Source organism: Scyliorhinus torazame, chromosome 11, assembly GCF_047496885.1.
Source record: "Scyliorhinus torazame isolate Kashiwa2021f chromosome 11, sScyTor2.1, whole genome shotgun sequence".
In the NCBI taxonomy this organism is placed as follows: Eukaryota; Metazoa; Chordata; class Chondrichthyes; order Carcharhiniformes; family Scyliorhinidae; genus Scyliorhinus; species Scyliorhinus torazame.
Window position 1 is genome coordinate 41,421,659 of NC_092717.1, and position 21,863 is coordinate 41,443,521.

The 21,863-nt window shown below is 45.7% G+C and overlaps 1 protein-coding gene across 1 annotated transcript in view; it reads left to right on the forward strand.

Moving 5' to 3' along the window:
- Positions 1 to 19,867, forward strand: part of LOC140385244 (cytosolic non-specific dipeptidase-like) — a 50,384-nt gene extending 30,517 nt beyond the window's left edge. Inside the window, exons 9-11 of the mRNA XM_072467170.1 lie at positions 9,964 to 10,105; positions 13,477 to 13,624; positions 19,497 to 19,867. Of these exons, the coding sequence (XP_072323271.1) occupies positions 9,964 to 10,105; positions 13,477 to 13,624; positions 19,497 to 19,563 (357 nt within the window). The 3' untranslated portion in view covers positions 19,564 to 19,867. The remainder of the gene's footprint in view (positions 1 to 9,963; positions 10,106 to 13,476; positions 13,625 to 19,496) is intronic.
- Positions 19,868 to 21,863: the final 1,996 nt, after the last annotated feature.

The window sequence follows — 21,863 nt, forward strand, 5'->3', positions numbered from 1 at the left end:
TGAATAGCAGTGTTCCAATCTTGAGGGAAAATGGGATTGAATAGCGGTTTTCCAATCTTGAGGGAAAATGGGATTGACTAGCAGTGTTCCAATCTTGAGGGAAAATGGGATTGAATAGCAGTGTTCCAATCTTGAGGGAAAATGGGATTGAATAGCAGTGTTCCAATCTTGAGGGAAAATGGTGTTTGAATAGCAATGTTCCAATCTTGAGGGAAAATGGGATTGAATAGCAATGTTCCAATCTTGAGGGAAAATGGGATTGAATAGCGGTGTTCCAATCTTGAGGGAAAATGGGATTGAATAGTGGTGTTCCAATCTTGAGGAAAAATGGGATTGAATAGCAGTGTTCCAATCTTGAGGGAAAATGGGATTGAATAGCAGTGTTCCAATCTTGAGGGAAAATGGGATTGAATAGCGGTGTTCCAATCTTGAGATAAGATGGGGATTGAATAGCAGTGTTGCAATCTTGAGATTCGGTCAATGTTGCAAGGTTCAAGTTTGAAGGTTCAGCAGCTGTTAGTCATCTGAATCCCAAGAGTGGATTGCTGTTGGTTATGTAACTGTTTAATTTTGGGATTAAATCCAAACATTGGGATAAAACCTGAAGATGTTGATGTGCTGTTTTTCAGTTGTGATGTGCACAGCTGTTTCCCTGGTTTGGGACATAAATGATCTATTTTCACTCTATGCTGATGGGCAGTTTTAGCATCAAGGGCACCATTATTCACTTGCATCATGTCGAGACAGCTGAACAAAGCTCCCATGAGAGAGAAATTGCTAAAATTGCAGTTAATGGTACATTTAAAAACTATCTTTAAGGAGTTACGTGTATCATTTGTAACATTAGTACCATTAGTAATGGTACGTTAGTTATTTTGAAATTTATTTATTTTGCTGCAAAGTAATTGCATGTTGCATCCTTCTAGCGTAGATTTGCTGCTTAGACCCAGTGTTTCCTCATAAACCACTAAGCAGAGGAGAAGGAAGTTCCAAAAACTTCCCGTCCTCAATGACAAGGGAGACCATCACGGTTGTGCAAGAGATGAGGCTGAAGTATTTGCAGCCATCTTCGGATGTGGCAAGCGGATGATCCATATTGGCCTCTTCCTGAGGTCCCCGTTATCATACATGCCACCTTCAGCTAATTCCATTCGATCAATGTGATATCAAACATGGCTGAGTGTAATGGATACAGCAACGTCTCTGCACCCGGACTTGCTGCAGAACAAGCAAAACCCCGAACCAAACTACTCTGGGAAAGCTGGACTCCAATTGAAATTGAAAATTTTAGCGGGTGTGTCCTGTTCACAATAAACTCGACAAACCCAATCCAGCCCATTACCACGCATCAGTCTACTCTTAATTGACAATACTGTCATGTGGCACTTATTCACCAATACCCTGCTCAAAATGCTCAATTTGAGTCCCATTGAAGACACCCAGTTACAGATCTCATTACAGCCTTGGTCCATTCAATCTATAAACGAGCTGAATTCCAATGGTGAGATGAGAGTGACTGCCCTTGATAGCATTTGACCAAGTGTGGCATCAAAGTTCTCGTAAAATTGAAGTCAGTAGGAACTGGGGAAACACTCTGCTGACTAGAGTTGAACCTCAGACAAAAAGGTGTTTGTTGGGTGTTGGAGGCAGGTCACCTTCGCCTCAGGAGATTACCGCTGAGAAACACGCGGCTGGGGGACTGGAGAAGCCTGCCCTATGTGTTTCAATCAAGTCACCTCTTACTCTTCTAAACTCCTGTGGATACAAGCCTAGTCTGTCCAACCTTTCCTCATAAGATTTGAATTTGGATTTGAATTTGATTTATTGTCACTTATACTGAGGTACAATGAAAAGTATTGTTCTGTGTGCAGTCCAGATTGCTCCGTACATGAAAAAACATAGGACATACATAAATACACAATGTAAATACAAAGACATAGGCATTGGGAAAAGCATACAGAGTGTAGTTCTACTCAGTAGAGAAGATGCGTGGAGAGATCAGTTCAGTCCATTAAAGGGTCATTCAGGAGTATGGTAACAGTGGGGTTTTTGAATCTGTTAGTGCGTGTTCTCAGACTTTTGTATCTCCTGTCCGGTGGAAGAGGTTGGAAGAGAGAATAGCTCAGGTGGGAGGGGACTTTGATTATGCTGCCCACTTTCCCAAGGCAGCGGGAGGTGTAGACAGAGTCAATGGATGGGAGGCAGTTTCGCCTGATGGACTGGACTTTGTTTACGACTCTCTGTAGTTTCTTACGATCTTGGGCCAATCAGTTGCCATACCACGCAGTGATGCAGCCAGATAGGATGAAAAATTGTTAAAGTCAATGTGGATATGCCGAATTTCCTTACTTTCCTCAGGAAGTACAGTCACTTTTGTGCTTTCTTGGTCATAGCATCGATGTGATTGGGCCAGGACAGATTGTTGATGATGTGCACACCTCGGAATTTGAAGTTTTCAACCATCTCCACCTCGGCACTATTGATGCAGGTGGGGGTGTGTACGATACTTTGCTTCCTGAAGTCAATGACCGGCTCCTTAATTTTGCTGATGTTGAAGGAGAGAATGTTGTCATTACACCACGCCACTAGGTTCTCTATCCCCCTCCTGTACTCTGATTCATCGACAACCCACCCAATGCAGGTATTATACTAGTGAACCTTCTCTGAAGGATTCCAATTCATATTTTCCTTCCTAATATTAGGAGACCATTACTGTGCACAGTACTCCAGATGTGTTCTCACCAATGCCTTGTATAACTGAAGCATAACCTCGCTACTTTTGTATTCAATACCCCTTTCAATAAACAGCATTCTATTAGCTTTCTTAATTGCTTGCTTTACTGGCATACTAGCCTTTTGCGATTCATGCACTAGGTCACCCAGATCCCTCTGCATTTCAGAGCTCTGCAATCTCTCATCATTTCGACAATATTATTTTTTATTCTTCCTGTTAAAATTTCACATTTGCCCACTTTATAATCCGTTTGCCAGATCTTTTCCCCACTTACTTATCCTGTGTCCCTTTGTAGCCTCTGTATGTCCTGTTCATAACTTTCCCACCTATGTTGGTGTCATCAGCAAATTTAGCAACTATCCCATCCGTTCCTTCATCCAAGACATTTATATAAATTTTAAACAGTTGAGGTCCCAGGATTGTGGCACACCGCTCATAAAAACTTGCCAACAAGAAAGACTCATTTATGCTACTCTCTGTTTCCTGTTTGCAAACCAATCTTCTATCCAAGACAACATGTTACCCCCTACACCGTGAGCTTTTATTTTCCTCAATAACCTTTGATGTGGCACCTTATCAAATACCTTCTGGAAGTCTAAGTACAGTACATCCACCCATTCCCCTTTATCCACAGCACATGTGACACCTTCAAAGAATCCCAATAAATTGGTTAAACATGATTTCCCTCTCATAAAACCAATTTGACTCTGCCTGATGGTCCTGAATTTTTCCAAGTGTCCTGCTGTAGCATATTTAGTTCCGAACATTTTCCCTGTGACAGATGTTAAGCTAACTGGCCTGTAATTTCCTGCTTTCTCCATCCATCCATTTTTGGAAAAAGGAGTTTTTCAATCGACTGGAACTTTCCCCGAAATAATTTTGGAAAATGAAAACCAACGCATCAACTTTCTCACTACCCACTTCTTTTCCGACCCCAGGGTGAAGTCCATCAGAACATTGGGACGATGTCTGCCTTTAGCTCCAACATTTTGCTCAATACCACTTCCTTGATGTGTCTATGTTCCTCCTTCCCTTCCATTTCTGATTGACAGCTACTTCTGGGATGTTACTTGTATCCTCTAATAGTGAAGACCGATGCAAAATACTACCTCAATATACCAGCTGTATAAATACTGTGGCTACAAGAGCAGCTCAGGTACAGAAATTCTGCAATGAGTAACTTCCGACTCCCCAAAGCCTGTCTACCTTCTACAGGTTACAGGTTGGGAGTGTGATGCAACACACCCGCTTTCCTGGATGAATGCAGCTGCAAATGTACTCAACATCCAGCATAAAGCAGCCATTTGACTGGCATCCCATCCAGTGCCATAAACATTCAAATTCCTCACCACAGATTAATTTGAGGAATCTTCTGCTCTATCTGGAGTTGGGAAGGGCATATAATTCGGCCGAATAGTGGCATAGAGGACCCCTGCCACTTCCCATCTCCACCAGAATTAGGTTATGTGTGGGAAGGCCATGGTCGACCTTCCCACCTCACTACTGATTGAGTCTCTTAAGTGGATAATTAATGACTACTTAAGGATCTCACCCCACTGCTGATGTTATGGACCCAGCTGCAGGTTTGTCTGTTGCCATGTGCCATGCATGATAGCTACAACCTTACAGCCAGCCTGTCACCTCTGGGGTGGGGGTGCACTCGAGGGACTGATCCAGAGACACAACGTCAGGAACAGGAGGCCTGCTGAGTGCTACCCCTACCACTGCCCTTGCTATCAACTCCAGCCCCTCTCCCAACAAACTCCACCGTGCAAAGCCCCTCCCAACATTACTTACCTTTGGCCTGGGTCATTCTGCAATCCTGAGCCTCTGGACCCTGTAACTTCAGCAGTTAACTCCCCTATGGTGCTTCTGAGTGCCAGAGTTGCTAAACTCTGGTCGACAGCTCTTGCAGGCAAGATGTTTGCCCAGAAGTCTTGTTTTCAGAGCAAGGCCTGCCACTGGCCTCTTTGCTCCCTGGTCGGTTCATGCTTTGGTAGGCCTTACCAAAAGTAGGCAATGCGGGTCTCTCATTGGCTCTACAGCCAGCAGGCAGAAACCTCCCCACTCCCCCACCCTCACGTCAACAATGTGGCAGCAATGTCTATAACACCTACAAGGTGCACTACAGAACTCACCAAGGCTTTGTCAACAGCGCGTTCCAAACCAACAGCCTCTATCACCTTGAAGAATATGGGCAGCAGATGCATAAGGACACCACCAGCAACATACATTACTCATTTGGAATAATTTGCTGTTCCTTAAATGTCACTGGATCAAAACCCTGGAACTCCCTTCCTGACAGCACTGTGAGGGTGCCTGCAACACATGGACTGCAACGGTTCAAGAATGCAGCTCACCACTAGCATCTCAAAGGCCATCTACAAGATGCACTGTAGAAAACCACCAAGGCCCCTTCGACAGCACTTCCCAAACCCTCGGCCCCTACCACCTAGATCAGTGTTTTTCAAATTTCTTTGCCCGGGGACCCATTTTTACCAACCGACCATCCTTCCAGGGCTGCTTGTGTTACATATCAGTGCATTAATTGGTTTTCTCATTTGCCTACAAAACGCAATGACACAGCTCAAAGAAAATGAATTGGTTATAATGTATGATAGGACACATAGAACATAGAACAATACAGCGCAGTACAGGCCCTTCGGCCCACGATGTTGCACCGAAACAAAAGCCATCTAACCTACACTATGCCATTATCATCCATATGTTTATCCAATAAACTTTTAAATGCCCTCAATGTTGGCGAGTTCACTACTGTAGCAGGTAGGGCATTCCACGGCCTCACTACTCTTTGCGTAAAGAACCTACCTCTGACCTCTGTCCTATATCTATTACCCCTCAGTTTAAAGTTATGTCCCCTCGTGCCAGCCATATCCATCCGCGGGAGAAGGCTCTCACTGTCCACCCTATCCAACCCCCTGATCATTTTGTATGCCTCTATTAAGTCTCCTCTTAACCTTCTCTCCAACGAAAACAACCTCAAGTCCGTCAGCCTTTCCTCATAAGATTTTCCCTCCATACCAGGCAACATCCTGGTAAATCTCCTCTGCACCCGCTCCAAAGCCTCCACGTCCTTCCTATAATGCGGTGACCAGAACTGTACGCAATACTCCAAATGCGGCCGGACCAGAGTTCTGTACAGCTGCAACATGACCTCCCGACTCCGGAACTCAATCCCTCTACCAATAAAGGCCAACACTCCATAGGCCTTCTTCACAACCCTATCAACCTGGGTGGCAACTTTCAGGGATCTATGTACATGGACACCTAGATCCCTCTGCTCAGCCACACTTTCAAGAACTTTACCATTAGCCAAATATTCCGCATTCCTGTTATTCCTTCCAAAGTGAATCACCTCACACTTCTCTACATTAAACTCCATTTGCCACCTCTCAGCCCAGCTCTGCAGCTTATCTATATCCCTCTGTAACCTGCTACATCCTTCCACACTATCGACAACACCACCGACTTTAGTATCATCTGCAAATTTACTCACCCACCCTTCTGTGCCTTCCTCTAGGTCATTGATAAAAATGACAAACAGCAACGGCCCCAGAACAGATCCTTGTGGTACTCCACTTGTGACTGTACTCCATTCTGAACATTTCCCATCAACCACCACCCTCTGTCTTCTTTCAGCTAGCCAATTTCTGATCCACATCTCTAAATCACCCTTAATCCCCAGCCTCCGTATTTTTTGCAATAGCCTACCGTGGGGAACCTTATCAAACGCTTTGCTGAAATCCATATACACCACATCAACTGCTCTACCCTCGTCTACCTGTTCAGTCACCTTCTCAAAGAACTCAATAAGGTTTGTGAGGCATGACCTACCCTTCACAAAGCCATGCTGACTATCCCTGATCATATCATTCCTATCTAGATGATTATAAATCTTGTCCCTTATAATCCCCTCCAAGACTTTACCCACTACAGACGTGAGGCTCACCGGTCTATAGTTGCCGGGGTTGTCTCTGCTCCCCTTTTTGAACAAAGGGACCACATTTGCTGTCCTCCAGTCCTCTGGCACTATTCCTGTAGCCAATGATGACATAAAAATCAAAGCCAAAGGTCCAGCAATCTCTTCCCTGGCCTCCCATAGAATCCTAGGATAAATCCCATCAGGTCCCGGGGACTTATCTATTTTCAGCCTGTCCAGAATTGCCAACACCTCTTCCCTACGTACCTCAATGCCATCTATTCTATTAGCCTGGGGCTCAGCATTCTCCTCCACAACATTATCTTTTTCCTGAGTGAATACTGACGAAAAATATTCATTTAGTATCTCGCCTATCTCTTCAGACTCCACACACAATTTCCCATCCCTGTCCTTGACTGGTCCTACTCTTTCCCTAGTCATTCGCTTATTCCTGACATACCTATAGAAAGCTTTTGGGTTTTCCTTGATCCTTCCTGCCAAATACTTCTCATGTCCCCTCCTTGCTCGTCTTAGCTCTCTCTTTAGATCCTTCCTCGCTACCTTGTAACTATCCATCGCCCCAACCGAAACTTCACACTTCATCTTCACATAGGCCTCCTTCTTCCTCTTAACAAGAGATTCCACTTCCCTGGTAAACCACGGTTCCCTCGCTCGACGCCTTCCTCCCTGTCTGACCGGTACATACTTATCAAGAACACGCAGTAGCTGATCCTTGAACAAGCCCCACTTATCCAGTGTGCCCAACACTTGCAGCCTACTTCTCCACCTTATCCCCCCCAAGTCACGTCTAATGGCATCATAATTGCCCTTCCCCCAGCTATAACTCTTGCCCTGCGGTGTATACTTATCCCTTTCCATCATTAACGTAAACGTCACCGAATTGTGGTCACTGTCCCCAAAGTGCTCTCCTACCTCCAAATCCAACACCTGGCCTGGTTCATTACCCAAAACCAAATCCAACGTGGCCTCGCCTCTTGTTGGCCTGTCAACATATTGTTTCAGGAAACCCTCCTGCACACACTGTACAAAAAACGACCCATCTATTGTACTCGAACTATATCTTTTCCAGTCAATATTTGGAAAGTTAAAGTCTCCCATAATAACTACCCTGTTACTTTCGCTCATATCCAGAATCATCCTCGCCATCCTTTCCTCTACATCCCTAGAACTATTAGGAGGCCTATAAAAAACTCCCAACAGGGTGACCTCTCCTTTCCTGTTTCTAACTTCAGCCAATACTACCTCGGAAGAAGAGTCCCCATCTAGCATCCTCTCCGCCACCGTAATACTGCTCTTGACTAGCAGCGCCACACCTCCCCCTCTTTTGCCTCCTTCTCTGAGCTTACTAAAACACCTAAACCCCGGAACCTGCAACATCCATTCCTGTCCCTGCTCTATCCATGTCTCCGAAATGGCCACAACATCGAAGTCCCAGGTACCAACCCACGCTGCCAGTTCCCCTACCTTGTTTCGTATACTCCTGGCATTGAAGTAGACACACTTCAAACCACCTACCTGAACGCTGGCCCCCTCCTGCGACGTCAAATCTGTGCTCCTGACCTCTATACTCTCATTCTCCCTTACACCTTTTTCTTTAATATGTTCATTGAATGTATGGATCACTAGCAAGGCCAGGCCAGGATGTAACACAAACCAGGGGCTGGTTTAGCACAGGGCTAAATCGCTGGCTTTGAAAGCAGACCAAGGCAGGCCAGCAGCATGGTTCAATTCCCGTACCAGCCTCCCCAAACGGGTGCTGGAATGTGGCGACTAGGGGCTTTTCACAGTAACTTCATTTGATGCCTACTTGTGACAATAAGCGATTATCATTATCATCATTATCATTCCGGACCCACGGCAGCCGACCTTCACGATCCGCGCCAGCCGACCTTCTCAACCCACGCTGGCCGACCTTCGCGACCCACCATTTTTTCTTCCCTTTAATGTGAGAGATGGGCCTGGGCTTGTATTCTAGAGTCTAGAGTCGTGAAGGATGAGAAATCACCTCATTGAAACAGGCATGACTCGCTCAGGACTCTACAGAGCAGATGCAGAATGTAAGTTTCCCTCAGATGGGTGGTTTACAGCCTGGGGATATAGCGGGCAAATTATAATGCAACGATTTTCGACATCGATGAGGAGGAATTACTTACTCAAAGTATTGTGAATCTTTTTAATCACTAAAATTCACTCCCAAAGAGAGTTCTGCAGGCTCAGCCACTGAGCACATTCAAGACAGATGCAGGAAGACTGAATTGAATTTTTCTTTAAATCTCCTGAGTCACCGCACTAACGTCAGGAGGAGACGGTGTTTCTCTCTGGGCTCCGGGCAAGCGCACTGATGAGTGGATACGCATGTGCAGCACGCCTGCATTTTTGAAGCCGGTCGCGGCCATCATTTTTAAAGCCACTCGTAGCCGGCATCGTTAAAAGCCGGCTGCTGCGGCCGTTGCGCCTGAATTCCCACGATCGGGAACATCGCGATGGATGGCTCCTCTACTCCTGGCACCCGCCCGCGACCCACCCACGGGTCACGACCCCCACTTTGAAAATGCCTGACCTCGATGAACAAGGGCAGCAGACGCACGGTCACACCACCACCAGCAGGTTCCCCTCCAAGCCACACACCATCCTGATTTGGAACTATATCGCCATTCCTTCACTGTCGCTGGGCCAAAATCCAGAAAACTCCCTCCCTCGCAACATTGTGGGTGTACCCACATCGCATGGACTGCACCTTCTCAAGGGCAATTAGGCATGGGCAATAAAAAAGGTGGCCTAGTCAATGGTACCCATGTCCTGCGAAAGAGTGAAAAAAAAAGCAATTAGTGCTGGCAATAAATGCTGGCCTTGCCAATGACCCATACATTCAATGAACATATTAAAGAACAAGGTGTCCCATAATACATTATAACCAATTAATTTTCTTTGAGCTGTGTCATTGCATTTTGTAGGCAAATGAGAAAACCAATTAATGCACTGATATGTAACACAAGCAGCACTGCAGTGAATGACATTTATTGGCTTAATAATATATTGGTTAGAAATATGTTTTGGGAGCTGGGTTGCTACATTGGTCATTTGCTCTGCTCTGATTCCCCTTGTTAAATCCCATGCTGAGTGACAAAGTGGAACCTGATTAAGGTTATTGTGGATCAAAAATCACAGAGGGATTTGGATACTTTCTGTTTAACATACAAAATTGCACTTCTCCAGCTTTTTCTCTCATTCATTCTCAATTCATTTGATTTTCTTTTTCGCTACTTAGGTAGCGGATTATATCAAAAAAGTCTTTGCTGAATATGGGAGTCCCAACACATTGAAGGTATACATGGCTAGTGGTGCAAAGGCCTGGTTGGCAGACTATAACCATCCACATTACCAAGCTGGCAAGAATGCAATGAAAACAGGTTGGTGAAAGAATTTGAATACCTTAACATGCTTTTAATAAGGACACGGGGAGTCCACACCAAGTAGAAATAAAAACAAAGTTTTATTTACAAACGATATATATACATTTCCCGGTAGATCCCCACTGGATTCCTGTTTGGTCGGTGCCTTACTGGACGGCCTTGTATACACTGGGTAATTGAGATACCCCGCCCCTAGCGGGGGAGCTCGTACTCCGCAAGGAGCGTGGGGAAGCCAAGCATTCCCATCCCGTAGGTCCCGTGCGGGATATTACAATTCTTGAGAATCCTTTTGGATCTTCTCCAATGCCTGGTGTTACAAAACCCCATTTATGTTACCTGCAAGAGTTTTCCAATCTGAAACACTGGTTTCGCGTGGTGTATTGTTTTTCGGCTATCAGTGAGAAATATCTGCGGAAACAGTGAGAACTCAAACCTCCCTTTCATTAAACAAGAATTAAAGTATTTATTAAAGAAGAAGAGAGAAAATGAATCACTGCAAAGAACAATCTTATACTTCGGCTGGAAACCCAAAAGCATCTACTTCCCCCGTAATCCTGAACTATACTGAGACCCGTCCATTACCCAAATTACAACCATAAATCTATTGGCCAAATCGAGCCAGTAAATACCACACCATACCACCTCAGAGACCAGGAATTGAGAATGGTCTTCAGTTCAGTGAAGAAAACAATCTTTTGCACAAACTGGCTTTTGCCTTCAGCACTTCATCTCCAGCTGAATTGTTTCTTAAGGTTGGCTGCCTCTCTCTCTCTTTCTTACTGTTGCTTCTTCAACACCTCATCTGTGACTATTCTGCTTCCTGGCTCACAGCATTCGGACGACTAAATGTATCATTTGTAAAGAACACTCGCTTCCCTATTCTTTCCTTTCTCTTAGTTGCTGCCCAGACATGGTTTACAAAATGCATGGCAGTTTGATTTTACTTGTGCAAAAAAAACACTCATTTTCATAGCATCTTAGCATTTTGTGACACTGTATACTCCCTGTATAATATAAAGACCACAATTGTGCATCGTACTCCTAAGTGTGGCCTGAACCATATACCAGTTTAACATGGCTGCCCTTAGTTTCCATCTGTATCTCTGGAAATGAACTCCATTACATGGTTTGTTTGGGATTTTTTGCCTTTATTAACCATTACTTTTAATGATTTGTGAATCTGTGTCCCTGGATCACTTTGTTCCTCCAGCCCACTTAGACTCTTCTTTCTCCAAGTGTATGTGACCTTGTTTTCCCTACCAAAATGCATCCGCTCACACTTATAAATTTTAAAATTCATTAGTCAATTATGTATCCATTTTTAAGTTTATTAATGCATTCCTGCATTTTGTCATATTTTTCCTTGATATTAATTAACTGCCTCTCCCCTCTCATTCGCCCCGTCCCACCCCAAAATATGTGGTGCTGCCCGCAAAATTAGAAATCTTGGGCGAGATTCACTCTTTTCCGATGCCGATTTCGGAATCGCCGATCGGGCGGAGAATCAAGTTTTACGACGGAATTGGGGCGTCGTCTGTTTTACGCAAGTTTCGCATGCTCCGCCCCCTCTGAAATAGCATCATCGCGGCAGCACCGCACGCCATTGGGACAGCCTCAGGACGTCACCTGAAGGCCCTCCCCTGGTGCTCCACCCCCGATGGGCATAGTCCACACTGACGTGGTTGATGTATGGTCCCAGCCGTGCGGTAACCCGGCGTGGTGCCTGCGGACTGTGCCCAGCGGCGCCATAGTCGGGCGGGAGCCATGTTGCTGGCCGGCGGGGCTTCGGCAAGGGCTGGGAGGACTGGTGGAGGGTGGCAAGGGGGTGTCCAGGGGAGCATAACTGGCAGGTCGGTGCCATGTTGTACAGCATGACCGCTGCAGGTCGTTGCCGTGTGCATGCGCGGCCATGGACCCGGCAATTCTCCAGCCATTTATTTTGTGAAGGCCGGGCATTTTACATGACGCAGCTGCTAGCCCCTCACCAGTCGCAGCATCGGTGAGGGGGCGCCGCCGATTTTTACCTCGTAAAACGCCATGGATCCTCCGGACATAGCTTCAAAATCAGAGAATCAAATTATTGAGTAACACATGGCATTACACCAGCCAATGGCATTACTCTGATACTAACCATCACCCTATGTCATTCAATGGCATTACTGTAATAAATCCACGGAGGCAGAAGTCCCTTCACCAGAATTCCTTTTATTTACAAAACCAACAGGAGCACAACCAGGTGAATTCAGCTTGCTGTCTGCACTGGCCTGCAGAGGATCTGACACTCCCTGTTATATACAGAGAACTCGTAATCTAATTGGCCAATCTCAAAGGCCTGGTCTAAGTCATTACAATTACTATCGCTGTATCCCCCACAATCAACATCCTGGGGTGTTACCATTGATCATAAAACTAAACTGGACTAGCCATATTAATTCTGTGGCTACTAGGACAGGTCAAAGGCTAGGGATCCTCCAGTGAGTAACTCACCTCCTGACCCCCAAAGCCTGTCTACCATCTACAAGGCGCAAGTCAGGAGTGTAATGCATACTCTCCACTTGCCTGGATGAGTACAGCCCCAACAACATTCAAGAAGCTCAACACCATCCAGGACAAAGCAACCCGCTTGATTGCTCCTCTTTCCACAAACATTCAAACCCTCCACCACCAATGAACAGTGGCAGCCGTGTACACCACCTACAAGATGCACGAGAGTACTCACCAAGGTTTCTTAGACAGCACCTTCCAAACTCACGACCACTACCATCTAGAAAGACAAGAGCAACAAATACCTGGGAACCCCACCACCTGGAGGTCCCCCTCCAAGTCACTCACCATCCTGACTTGGAAATGTATCAGTGTTCCTTCACTGTCGCTGGGGCAAAAATCCTGGAACTCCCTCCTTAACAGCACAGTGGGTGTACCTACACCTCAAGGACTGCAGTGGTTCAAGAAGGCAACTCACCAACACCTTCTGAAGGGCGATCTAGGGTTGGGCAATAAATGCTGGCTTAATCAACGATGTCCACATCGCATAAATAAAACCTAACAGCAGAATGTTGAAGGGTAAGAATGTGGCAATGGGCTCTTAATTTACCATTGTGGAGAAGACTTCTGGTTGCATCACGAGAACTAATAGATTATCAAGGTTGGTACATTTTTATATGACAGCAACACAGAAATAGAGAGGGAGGACAAAACACATGTATTGAATTTGCTCTTTTTTTAGACTTTAAGTTAGAGGTGTTGATCTGATCCTTATGAAAAGCTTTTCGTGGTCAGGATTCTAGTAGACGATTGAAGCGTGTAAATTGTTAACATCGCACTGTGTTTTTTATCTTGTTTCAATGTAAATTGTTCTTCCTGTTTAGTATTTGGAATTGAGCCGGATATGATCAGAGAAGGTGCAACCATTCCAGTTACCTTGACATTCCAGGAAGCTACAGGAAAAAGTGTTATGTTACTGCCGATTGGAGCTGCAGATGATGGTGCTCATTCACAGAATGAAAAAATCAACCGGTAAGAGGCAATATTCTTAAGCATTGTCTCCGTGAGTCTGTTTGAGGTTGTTGGTCGAGTAGTCCTGATAATACGAGAATTGATGTAATTGCATCTTGTTAAATCAAATTAAGTTCTTCCTGCCCATCATTTCCTTCCGAAAAGCTCTCTCCCTTTCCCTCGCTCTCTCATGTTAGACTGTGGCCCATGAGTTTTTGCTGCCCTCTATTGGGAGGAGAAAGACTAACCCTGTCTCTCGGAATCAATAGAACCCCTACCGTGCAGAAGGAGGACATTTGGCTCATGGGGTCTGCACCGAACCTCCAAAAGAGCACCTTCCTCCAGCCCACTCATCTGCCCTATTCCCGTAACCCCACCTAACCTGCACATTTTTGGACTGTGGCAGGAAACCGGAGCACCCGGAGGAAAACCACATAGACACAGGGAGAACATGCAAACTCCACACAGACCGGAAGTGCCCAAGGCCGGAATTGACCCGGGGTCCCTGGTGCTGTGAGGCAGCAGTGCTAACCACTACACCACCACGCCACCCACTTTTCTAGGGTGCTTTTTTATTCTCTTTTAACCCCACTTGCCCAGCCACAACAGCCCAGGGCAATGAGGATATCAGATTTAGTGTAATTACCACATTAATCCAGGGTATTTATCTATGCACAAGCATACCATTCCCTTAATGTTTTTCATTCCCGCTCACCTCTCCTGATAACACAAAGTGCATGAAGGGGGGTGGATATAGACAGTTCCCCTCTTTTGAGGGATCAAGTCACATTTAGCAGCCTACTGTAGTGTGTGTGGCCTCTCTGCTCTACTCTGCAGGAAAGCCGAGTGGCTCCAAATGGATATAAGGTTGAAATTTCTGTTCTCAAAATGAGAGCCCTGTACTTGAGGGTAAAGTTGGGAATATTCTGCATAATAAAAGTGTAACATAGAATTTACAGCACAGAGACAGGCCATTTGGCCCAACTGGTTGGTGCTGGTCTTAAAGCTGCTGAGCCTCCTCCTACTCTTCATTTAAACCTGATGTGGAGATGCCGGCGTTGGACTGGGGTGAGCACAGTAAGAAGTCTTACAACATCAGGTTAAAGTCCAACAGGTTTGTTTCAAATCACTAGCTTTCGGAGCACTGCTCCTTCCTCAGGTGAATGAAGAGATCGGTTCCAGAAACATATATATAGACAGAGTCAAAGGTGCAATACGATGCTTTGAATGCGAGCATTTGCAGGTAATTAAGTCTTTAGAGAGCCAGAGATAGGGGATACCCCAGGTTAAAGAGGTGTGAATTGTCTCAAACCAGGACAGTTGGTAGGATTTTGCAAGCCCAGGATAGATGGTGGCGGGTGAATGTAATACGACATGAATCCAAGGTCCTGGTTGAGGCCGTACTCATGTTTGCGGAACTTGGCTATAAGGTTATGTTCGGCGATTCTGCATTGCCGCGCACCCTGAAGGCCGCCTTGGAGAACGCTTTACCGGAGATCAGAGGCTGAATGCCCTTGACTGCTGAAGTGTTCCCCGACTGGAAGGGAACATTCCTGCCTGGTGATTGTCGTGCGATGCCCGTTCATCCGTTGTCGCAGCGTCTGCATGGTCTCGCCAATGTACCACGCCTTGGGACATCCTTTCCTGCAGCGTATGAGGTAGACAACATTGGCCAAGTCGCATGAGCTTGTACCACGTACCTGGTGGATGGTGTTCTCACGTGTAATGTTGGCATCCATGTCGATGATCTGACACATCTTGTACAGATTGCCATGGCAGGGTTGTGTGGTGTCGTGGTTGCTGTTCTGAAGACTGGGTAGTTTGCTGCAAACAATGGTTTGTTTGAGGTTGCGCGGTTGTTTGAAGGCAAGTAGTGGGGGTGTGGGGACGACGATGGCAAGATGTTCGTCTTCATCGATGACGTGTTGAAGGCTGAGAAGAAGATGTCGTAGTTTCTCCGCTCCGGGGAAAGTACTGGACAACGAAGAGTACTCTGTCGGTTGTGTCCCGTGCTTGTCTTCTGAGGAGGTCGGTGCGGTTTTTTTGCTGTAGCGCGTTGGAACTGTCGATCGATGAGTCGAGCGCCATATCCCGTTTGTACGAGGGCATCTTTCAGCGTAGATGTCTGCTGCGCTCCTCCTCGTCTGAGCAGATCCTGTGTATACAGAGGGCTTGTCCATAGGGGTTGGCTTCTTTAATGTGTTTAGGGTGGAAGCTGGAGAAATGGAGCATCGTGAGGTTATCCGTGGGCTTGCGGGAAAGCGAAGTGCTGAGGTGACCGTCCTTGATGGAGCTGAGTGTGTCCAAGAATGCAACCGATTTTGAAGATTGAGTGAGTCTGATGGTGGGATGGAACTTATTGATGTCATTGTGTAGTCGTTTCAGTGATTCTTCGCCATGGGTCCAAAGGAAAAAAATGTCATTGATGTATCTGGTGTATAACATCGGTTGAAGGTCCTGTGCGGTGAGAAGGTCTTGTTCAAACTTGTGCATGAAGATGTTGGCGTATTGAGGTGCGAATTTGGTCCCCATGGCTGTTACGTGTGTCTGGATGAAGAACTTGTTATCGAAGGTGAAGACATTGTGATCCAGAATGAAGCGGATGAGTTGCAGAATTGCGTCTGGAGATTGGCAGTTGTCATACACCAGCTCTACAGCAGATGCCGCAACCTGGAAACCAAGATAGAGTCCGTATTCTCAACTTGCGCTCAGGACACAGCAGACCAGCTGCGGAACACCGCCAAACAGATGAGACAACGATACAATGCCACCTATATGCACACCAAGAACAGGAAGCTTGAGAAATTCGGCATCACCACCAGCAGCAACCAAGCCTCCCCGGTACCACAGTAGAAAACAATACAGGGAAATCTATTGTCAGCTTGTTGAACTACACCCTTCAACCAGACAAAGTCAAAGTCCTCAGCAGAGGGCTCAATTTCTGCACCACCGCCAAAATGGATCCCATCAGTCTCGCGGCGGACACGGAGGAATTCATCAGGCGAATGAGGCTCCGGGTGTTCTTCCGCAGACCACAAGAGGCTGATAGCGAACCCAATGAGACAACCAATGAACTGGAACAGCAGACTGAGAGATCTGTGGCATGGCACCCGAAAAGGAAAGAGTCGGATTGAACCCCTCCGGAAGGCTGCTGCCCTCGACTCGACATGTATGCTCAAGCCGTCAGGAGCCCTCATATACACAGGATCTGCTCAGGCGAGGAGGAGCGCAACAGACATCTATGCTGAAAGATGCCCTTGTACAAACGGGATATGGCGCCCGACTCATCGATCGACAGTTCCAACGTGCTACAGCAAGAAAACGCACCAACCTCCTCAGAAGACAAACATGGGACACAACCGACAGAATACCCTTCGTCGTCCAGTACTTCCCTGGAGCGGAGAAACTACGACATCTTCTTCGCAGCCTTCAACACGTCATCGATGAAGACAAACATCTTGCCAAGGTCATCCCCACACCCCCACTACTTGCCTTCAAACAACCGCCCAACCTCAAACAAACCATTGTTTGCAGCAAACTACCCAGCCTTCAGAACAGTAACCACGACACCACACAACCCTGCCATGGCAATCTCTGCAAGACGTGCCAGATCATCGACATGGGTACCACCATTACACGTGAGAACACCACCCACCAGGTACGTGGTACATGCTCATGCAAATCGGCCAATGTTGTCTACCTCATACGCTGCAGGAAAGGATATCCCGAAGCGTGGTAATTGGCGAGACCATGCAGACGCTGCAACAACGGATGACCGGACATCGTGCGACAATCGCCAGGCAGGAATGTTCCCTTCCAGTGGGGGGCACTTCAGCAGTCAAGGGCATTCAGCCTCTGATCTCCGGGTACGCGTTCTCCAAGGCAGCCTTCAGGACGCGCGACAACACAGAATCGCCGAACAGAAACTTATAGCCAAGTTCCGCACACATGAGTATGACCTCAACCGGGACCTTGGATTCATGTCGTATTGCATTCACCCCCCCACCATCTATCCTGGGCTTGCAAAATCCTACCAACTGTCCTGGTTTGAGACAATTCACACCTCTTTAACCTGGGGTATCCCCTATCTCTGGCTCTCTAAAGACTTAATTACCTGCAAATGCTCGCATTCAAAGCATCGTATTGTACCTTTGACTCTGTCTATATATATGTTTCTGGAACCCACCTCTTCATTCACCTGAGGAAGGAGCAGTGCTCCGAAAGCAAGTGATTTGAAACAAACATAGAACATAGAACATAGAACATAGAACAATACAGCGCAGTACAGGCCCTTCGGCCCACGATGTTGCACCGAAACAAAAGCCATCTAACCTACACTATGCCATTATCATCCATATGTTTATCCAATAAACTTTTAAATGCCCTCAATGTTGGCAAACCTGTTGGACTTTAACCTGGTGTTGTAAAACTTCTTACTGTGCTCATTTAAACCTGTCAGCAGTCCCTTCCACTTCTTTCCCCGTGTACTCCATCGAGCTCCCCTTAAAATGGTGTAACGCAACTGAGCACAAGTCATCAAAATGCAACTTCATCAAATAAATATTGATTTGCATTTGTACCATATTCTGTTTTTAATGTGCCCATTGTTGCTAACTTTTGCCCTAGTTTAATTGCTCTGTTTTATCACCTTTGCTCTTGAGTCGCCAGGTACCTTTATGATACCGCCACGTGGTTCAAGTCCGAGTAATGATCAATAATCCAATACACCGCTTAGTAAGATTTAAATCAAAGCACATTTATTATACACAGTAATCACTACTCATGTACAAATTCTACGTCTAAGCTACTTCTACAGCTAACAGGCCAATACTTAACTTGGAACTGGCCCACCAGGTCAGGGAAACGAATGGCCTTTCGTTCAGGTTCTGAGCCTGCGGGATTCGAAGTTGGTACAGATTGGTAGCTAGGAGCGCCTATCTTGTATTGAGCGTTGAAGTAAGACTTACTGGATATCGGCGGCGGCTGAACCGGTCACTGTCAAGGGTCGGTTCGCGTTGCTGAGTGACCCGGTCAAGAAGAACACTTTGAACTTGGGCTTGATTCTTATAGTCCCCAGGGGCTTCCCGCATTTCAGGGCGGACCCTGTACCTGGTTCCAAGTGATTGGACTTTGTCCCGATCACTTGGTTCGATTTTCTCCAATGCTGGAGTGGTTCCCTGATCGATGGGCGGTCCTGAGGTGGTCGTTCACCTCCCATTGTGTAGGCTTCTGCTGGTGCCGACGAGTCTGGGTTGGCTTTATGTGTCTAAATGTTGCTCATTGTTCCCGGGGATTGCTCATTAATATGCAGATGGCTGGTGTTTTGTTATGCTGATGGTTGCTGGTATCAATCTTGTCTGGCCAATCCAGAGGTAAGTACACATTCAACCTGCAGCTGCTCATTTGTGTCCTGTTGGCTGACTTTCCCATCAGCCTTTGCCGTTCGCCATTTTAAATCGGGAGTTAGCCATTTTACCTGGCTACACCATAAATGTTTTTTTATACCTCTTTCAGCACTTCCACTGATATTTGGAAGAATACTTTGAAAGATATACAACAACAACTTAGTTTTATGTAGCTCCTTTTTAATGTAGAAAACTGTCACAAAATATTTGACCAGGGAGGAATCAAAAAATGAACACTGAGCCAAGTTAGGGGTGATCAAACGCAGGTCAATGAAGTGTATTTTATGGAAGCAGAAGAGGGTTTTAAAGACAGAATGGGGGCGAGATACAGATGGCACTGCTGCCGTTGATTGGACAAAGACGGGGGGAATCCATAAGTGGAGTTTGAGGGATAGTTTTCAGGCTGGAGAAAATGATGGGGATAGGGTGGAATAACGCTATGGAGACTTAAATATATAGATCTTTAATAATTGTTGTTTCTCCAACAGGACCAACTATATTCAGGGAATCAAGGTGTTTGGTGCTTACTTCCATGAAATTTCTTTGTTGAAGTGAAAACGGTATTGGTTTGGTAGGATAGCTGAAGTGATTTCTAAAACTGCACATTCAACCAAAAACCTTTAATTGTATACTGTATGAGGACATAATTGCGGATAATGTGTTATGTACCAGATACATTACTGTGCAATCAGTGTGTAAATATTAAAAGATCCTGATTTGGTTTCTTTTATAGCTGAACTGTAAGATTACATTTTGAATGTGCTGAATAATCGCCCAGCTCAAACATTCTTGTGAATTATTGTACCTTGTTGTAAATGGTGTGGTAACATGGCTGTCATTAAAAACTCAAACCTCCAAATCGGGAATTTCTGTTTGAAAATAATAGTAATGCAAGTGTTTTGCTTAGAAATAAAATTAGATTAGCCTTTTGTTAAAATCCCCTCAATTGCAATATTCCTAATCCTTGCAGCTTTGCTGATGTACTCTGATACGAAGGTTCCGAGAGCAGTCAATTATTAACCACAAGCTGCATTTTATGATTTCACACCTGCCCCACTTCCTATGTGCAATACTTTGCATTTATTTAAATCAGCCCACTTATTTTATTACATCTTATACTGTAATTTCTCGACAACTTCCTTTAATCAATGTCCCACCTGGTATGGCATTAACTGAAAATTGAGCCAATTTGCATTGAGTTTCTGAATCTAATTTGTTAACGCAAATCAGAAATAGTTGTAATTCTTACACACCAGCACTGGGACACCCCCAGTTTGAGATGTGCATCATGGGGAAGCTATTGAGGTAATAGAGAGATACATTTGCAAATCCACCAGCATACTGCCTGCTATGGATTGTAGAAATTTATGGCACAGGCAAAGGCCTTTTGGCCCATCATTTCTGTGCCAAATGAGGAAGAGTTATCCAGCCTAAACCCAATTTCCAGCTCATGTCGCCCTTGTCATGATATCCACATCAGCATATCATGGTGCAATCACACACACACTGATGGACAGGCAGTTGGACCAACCAGCACACACATAACATCGCAGCCAATCACCAGTGAGAGCACACGCACTATAAAACAGGGAACACTACAGTTCCCGCTCATTCTACCAGGAGATAGCTCAGAGCACAGAGCTCACAGCGCGCCACTCAGACATAGTCCATGTGCTGAGTGCCTCACTAAGATAGTGATAGGGCTGGGTCCACAGGTTAGCTGGTGAAGCACGTACCCAAGCCAGCAGTTAGTTGTAACCTTTGTTTAGACAATAAAACAGTTGTACCATCTACAGCCATGTTGGATCATTTGTGCAGCAGAACACCCAACACGACAGCCCTGTCGGGTTTTGCGCTACAAGTGCATATCCAAGTATTTTCCGAGGTGATGAGGGTTCCTGCCTGCACCATTTTTTCAGGCAGTGAATTCTGGTCCCCCACGACCCTTTGGAAGAAAAATAATTCTCAACTCGCTAATCATTTTACCAATTACTTTAAGTCTATGCAGCCTGATTACTGCCCACTCTATTCAGGCCCTTCATAATTTATTACATCTTCCCTCAGCCTCCTCTTTTCCCCCAAAAAGCAACCTTAGGCCATCCAAATTGTCCTCAAAGCTGAAATTCTCAATTTCTGGGAACATCTCTTGAACCTCCTCTCTTGTACAATCACATCCCTCATAGTCATAGAATCCCAACAGAGCAGAAGGAGGCCATTCAGCCCATCGAGTCTGCACCGTTCCTCTGAAAGAGCACCTGACCTCGGAGCCCAAGCCCCATCCCTATCCCCATAACCCCACCTAGGGACAATTTATCATGGCCAATCCACTTAACCTGCACATCTCTGGACTGTGGGGGGAAACTGGAGCACCAGGAGGAAACCCACGCAGACAAGGGAAGAATGTGCAAACTCCACACAGACAGTGGCCCAAGGGCAGAATAGAACTCACCTCCCTGGTGCTGTGAGGCAGCTGTGTTAACCACTGTGCCACCTGCAATGTGGTGACTTAAACTGGACGAAATACTCCAGCTGCGACCTAACAAGTGTCTTATACTGTTCGAGCATAATGTCCCTGCTCTTACATTCTATCATTTGGATAATAAAGAAAAGTATACATTCTTAAGCTAGCTTACTTATCAGTCTTGCTACTTTCAGGGATCTGTGGACATACACTCCAAGGTGTCTCTGTTTTTCTACATATCTTAGTACATACCTCAGTATCCTACCATTTATGTATTTCCTTGCCTTGTTTTCATTCCCCAAGTGCGCTGCTTTGCACTTCTGCAGATTGAATTCCATTCACCACTTTTCTGACTGGTCTATTTCTACTTTCCAGCAGACTATAGCTCTCTTTT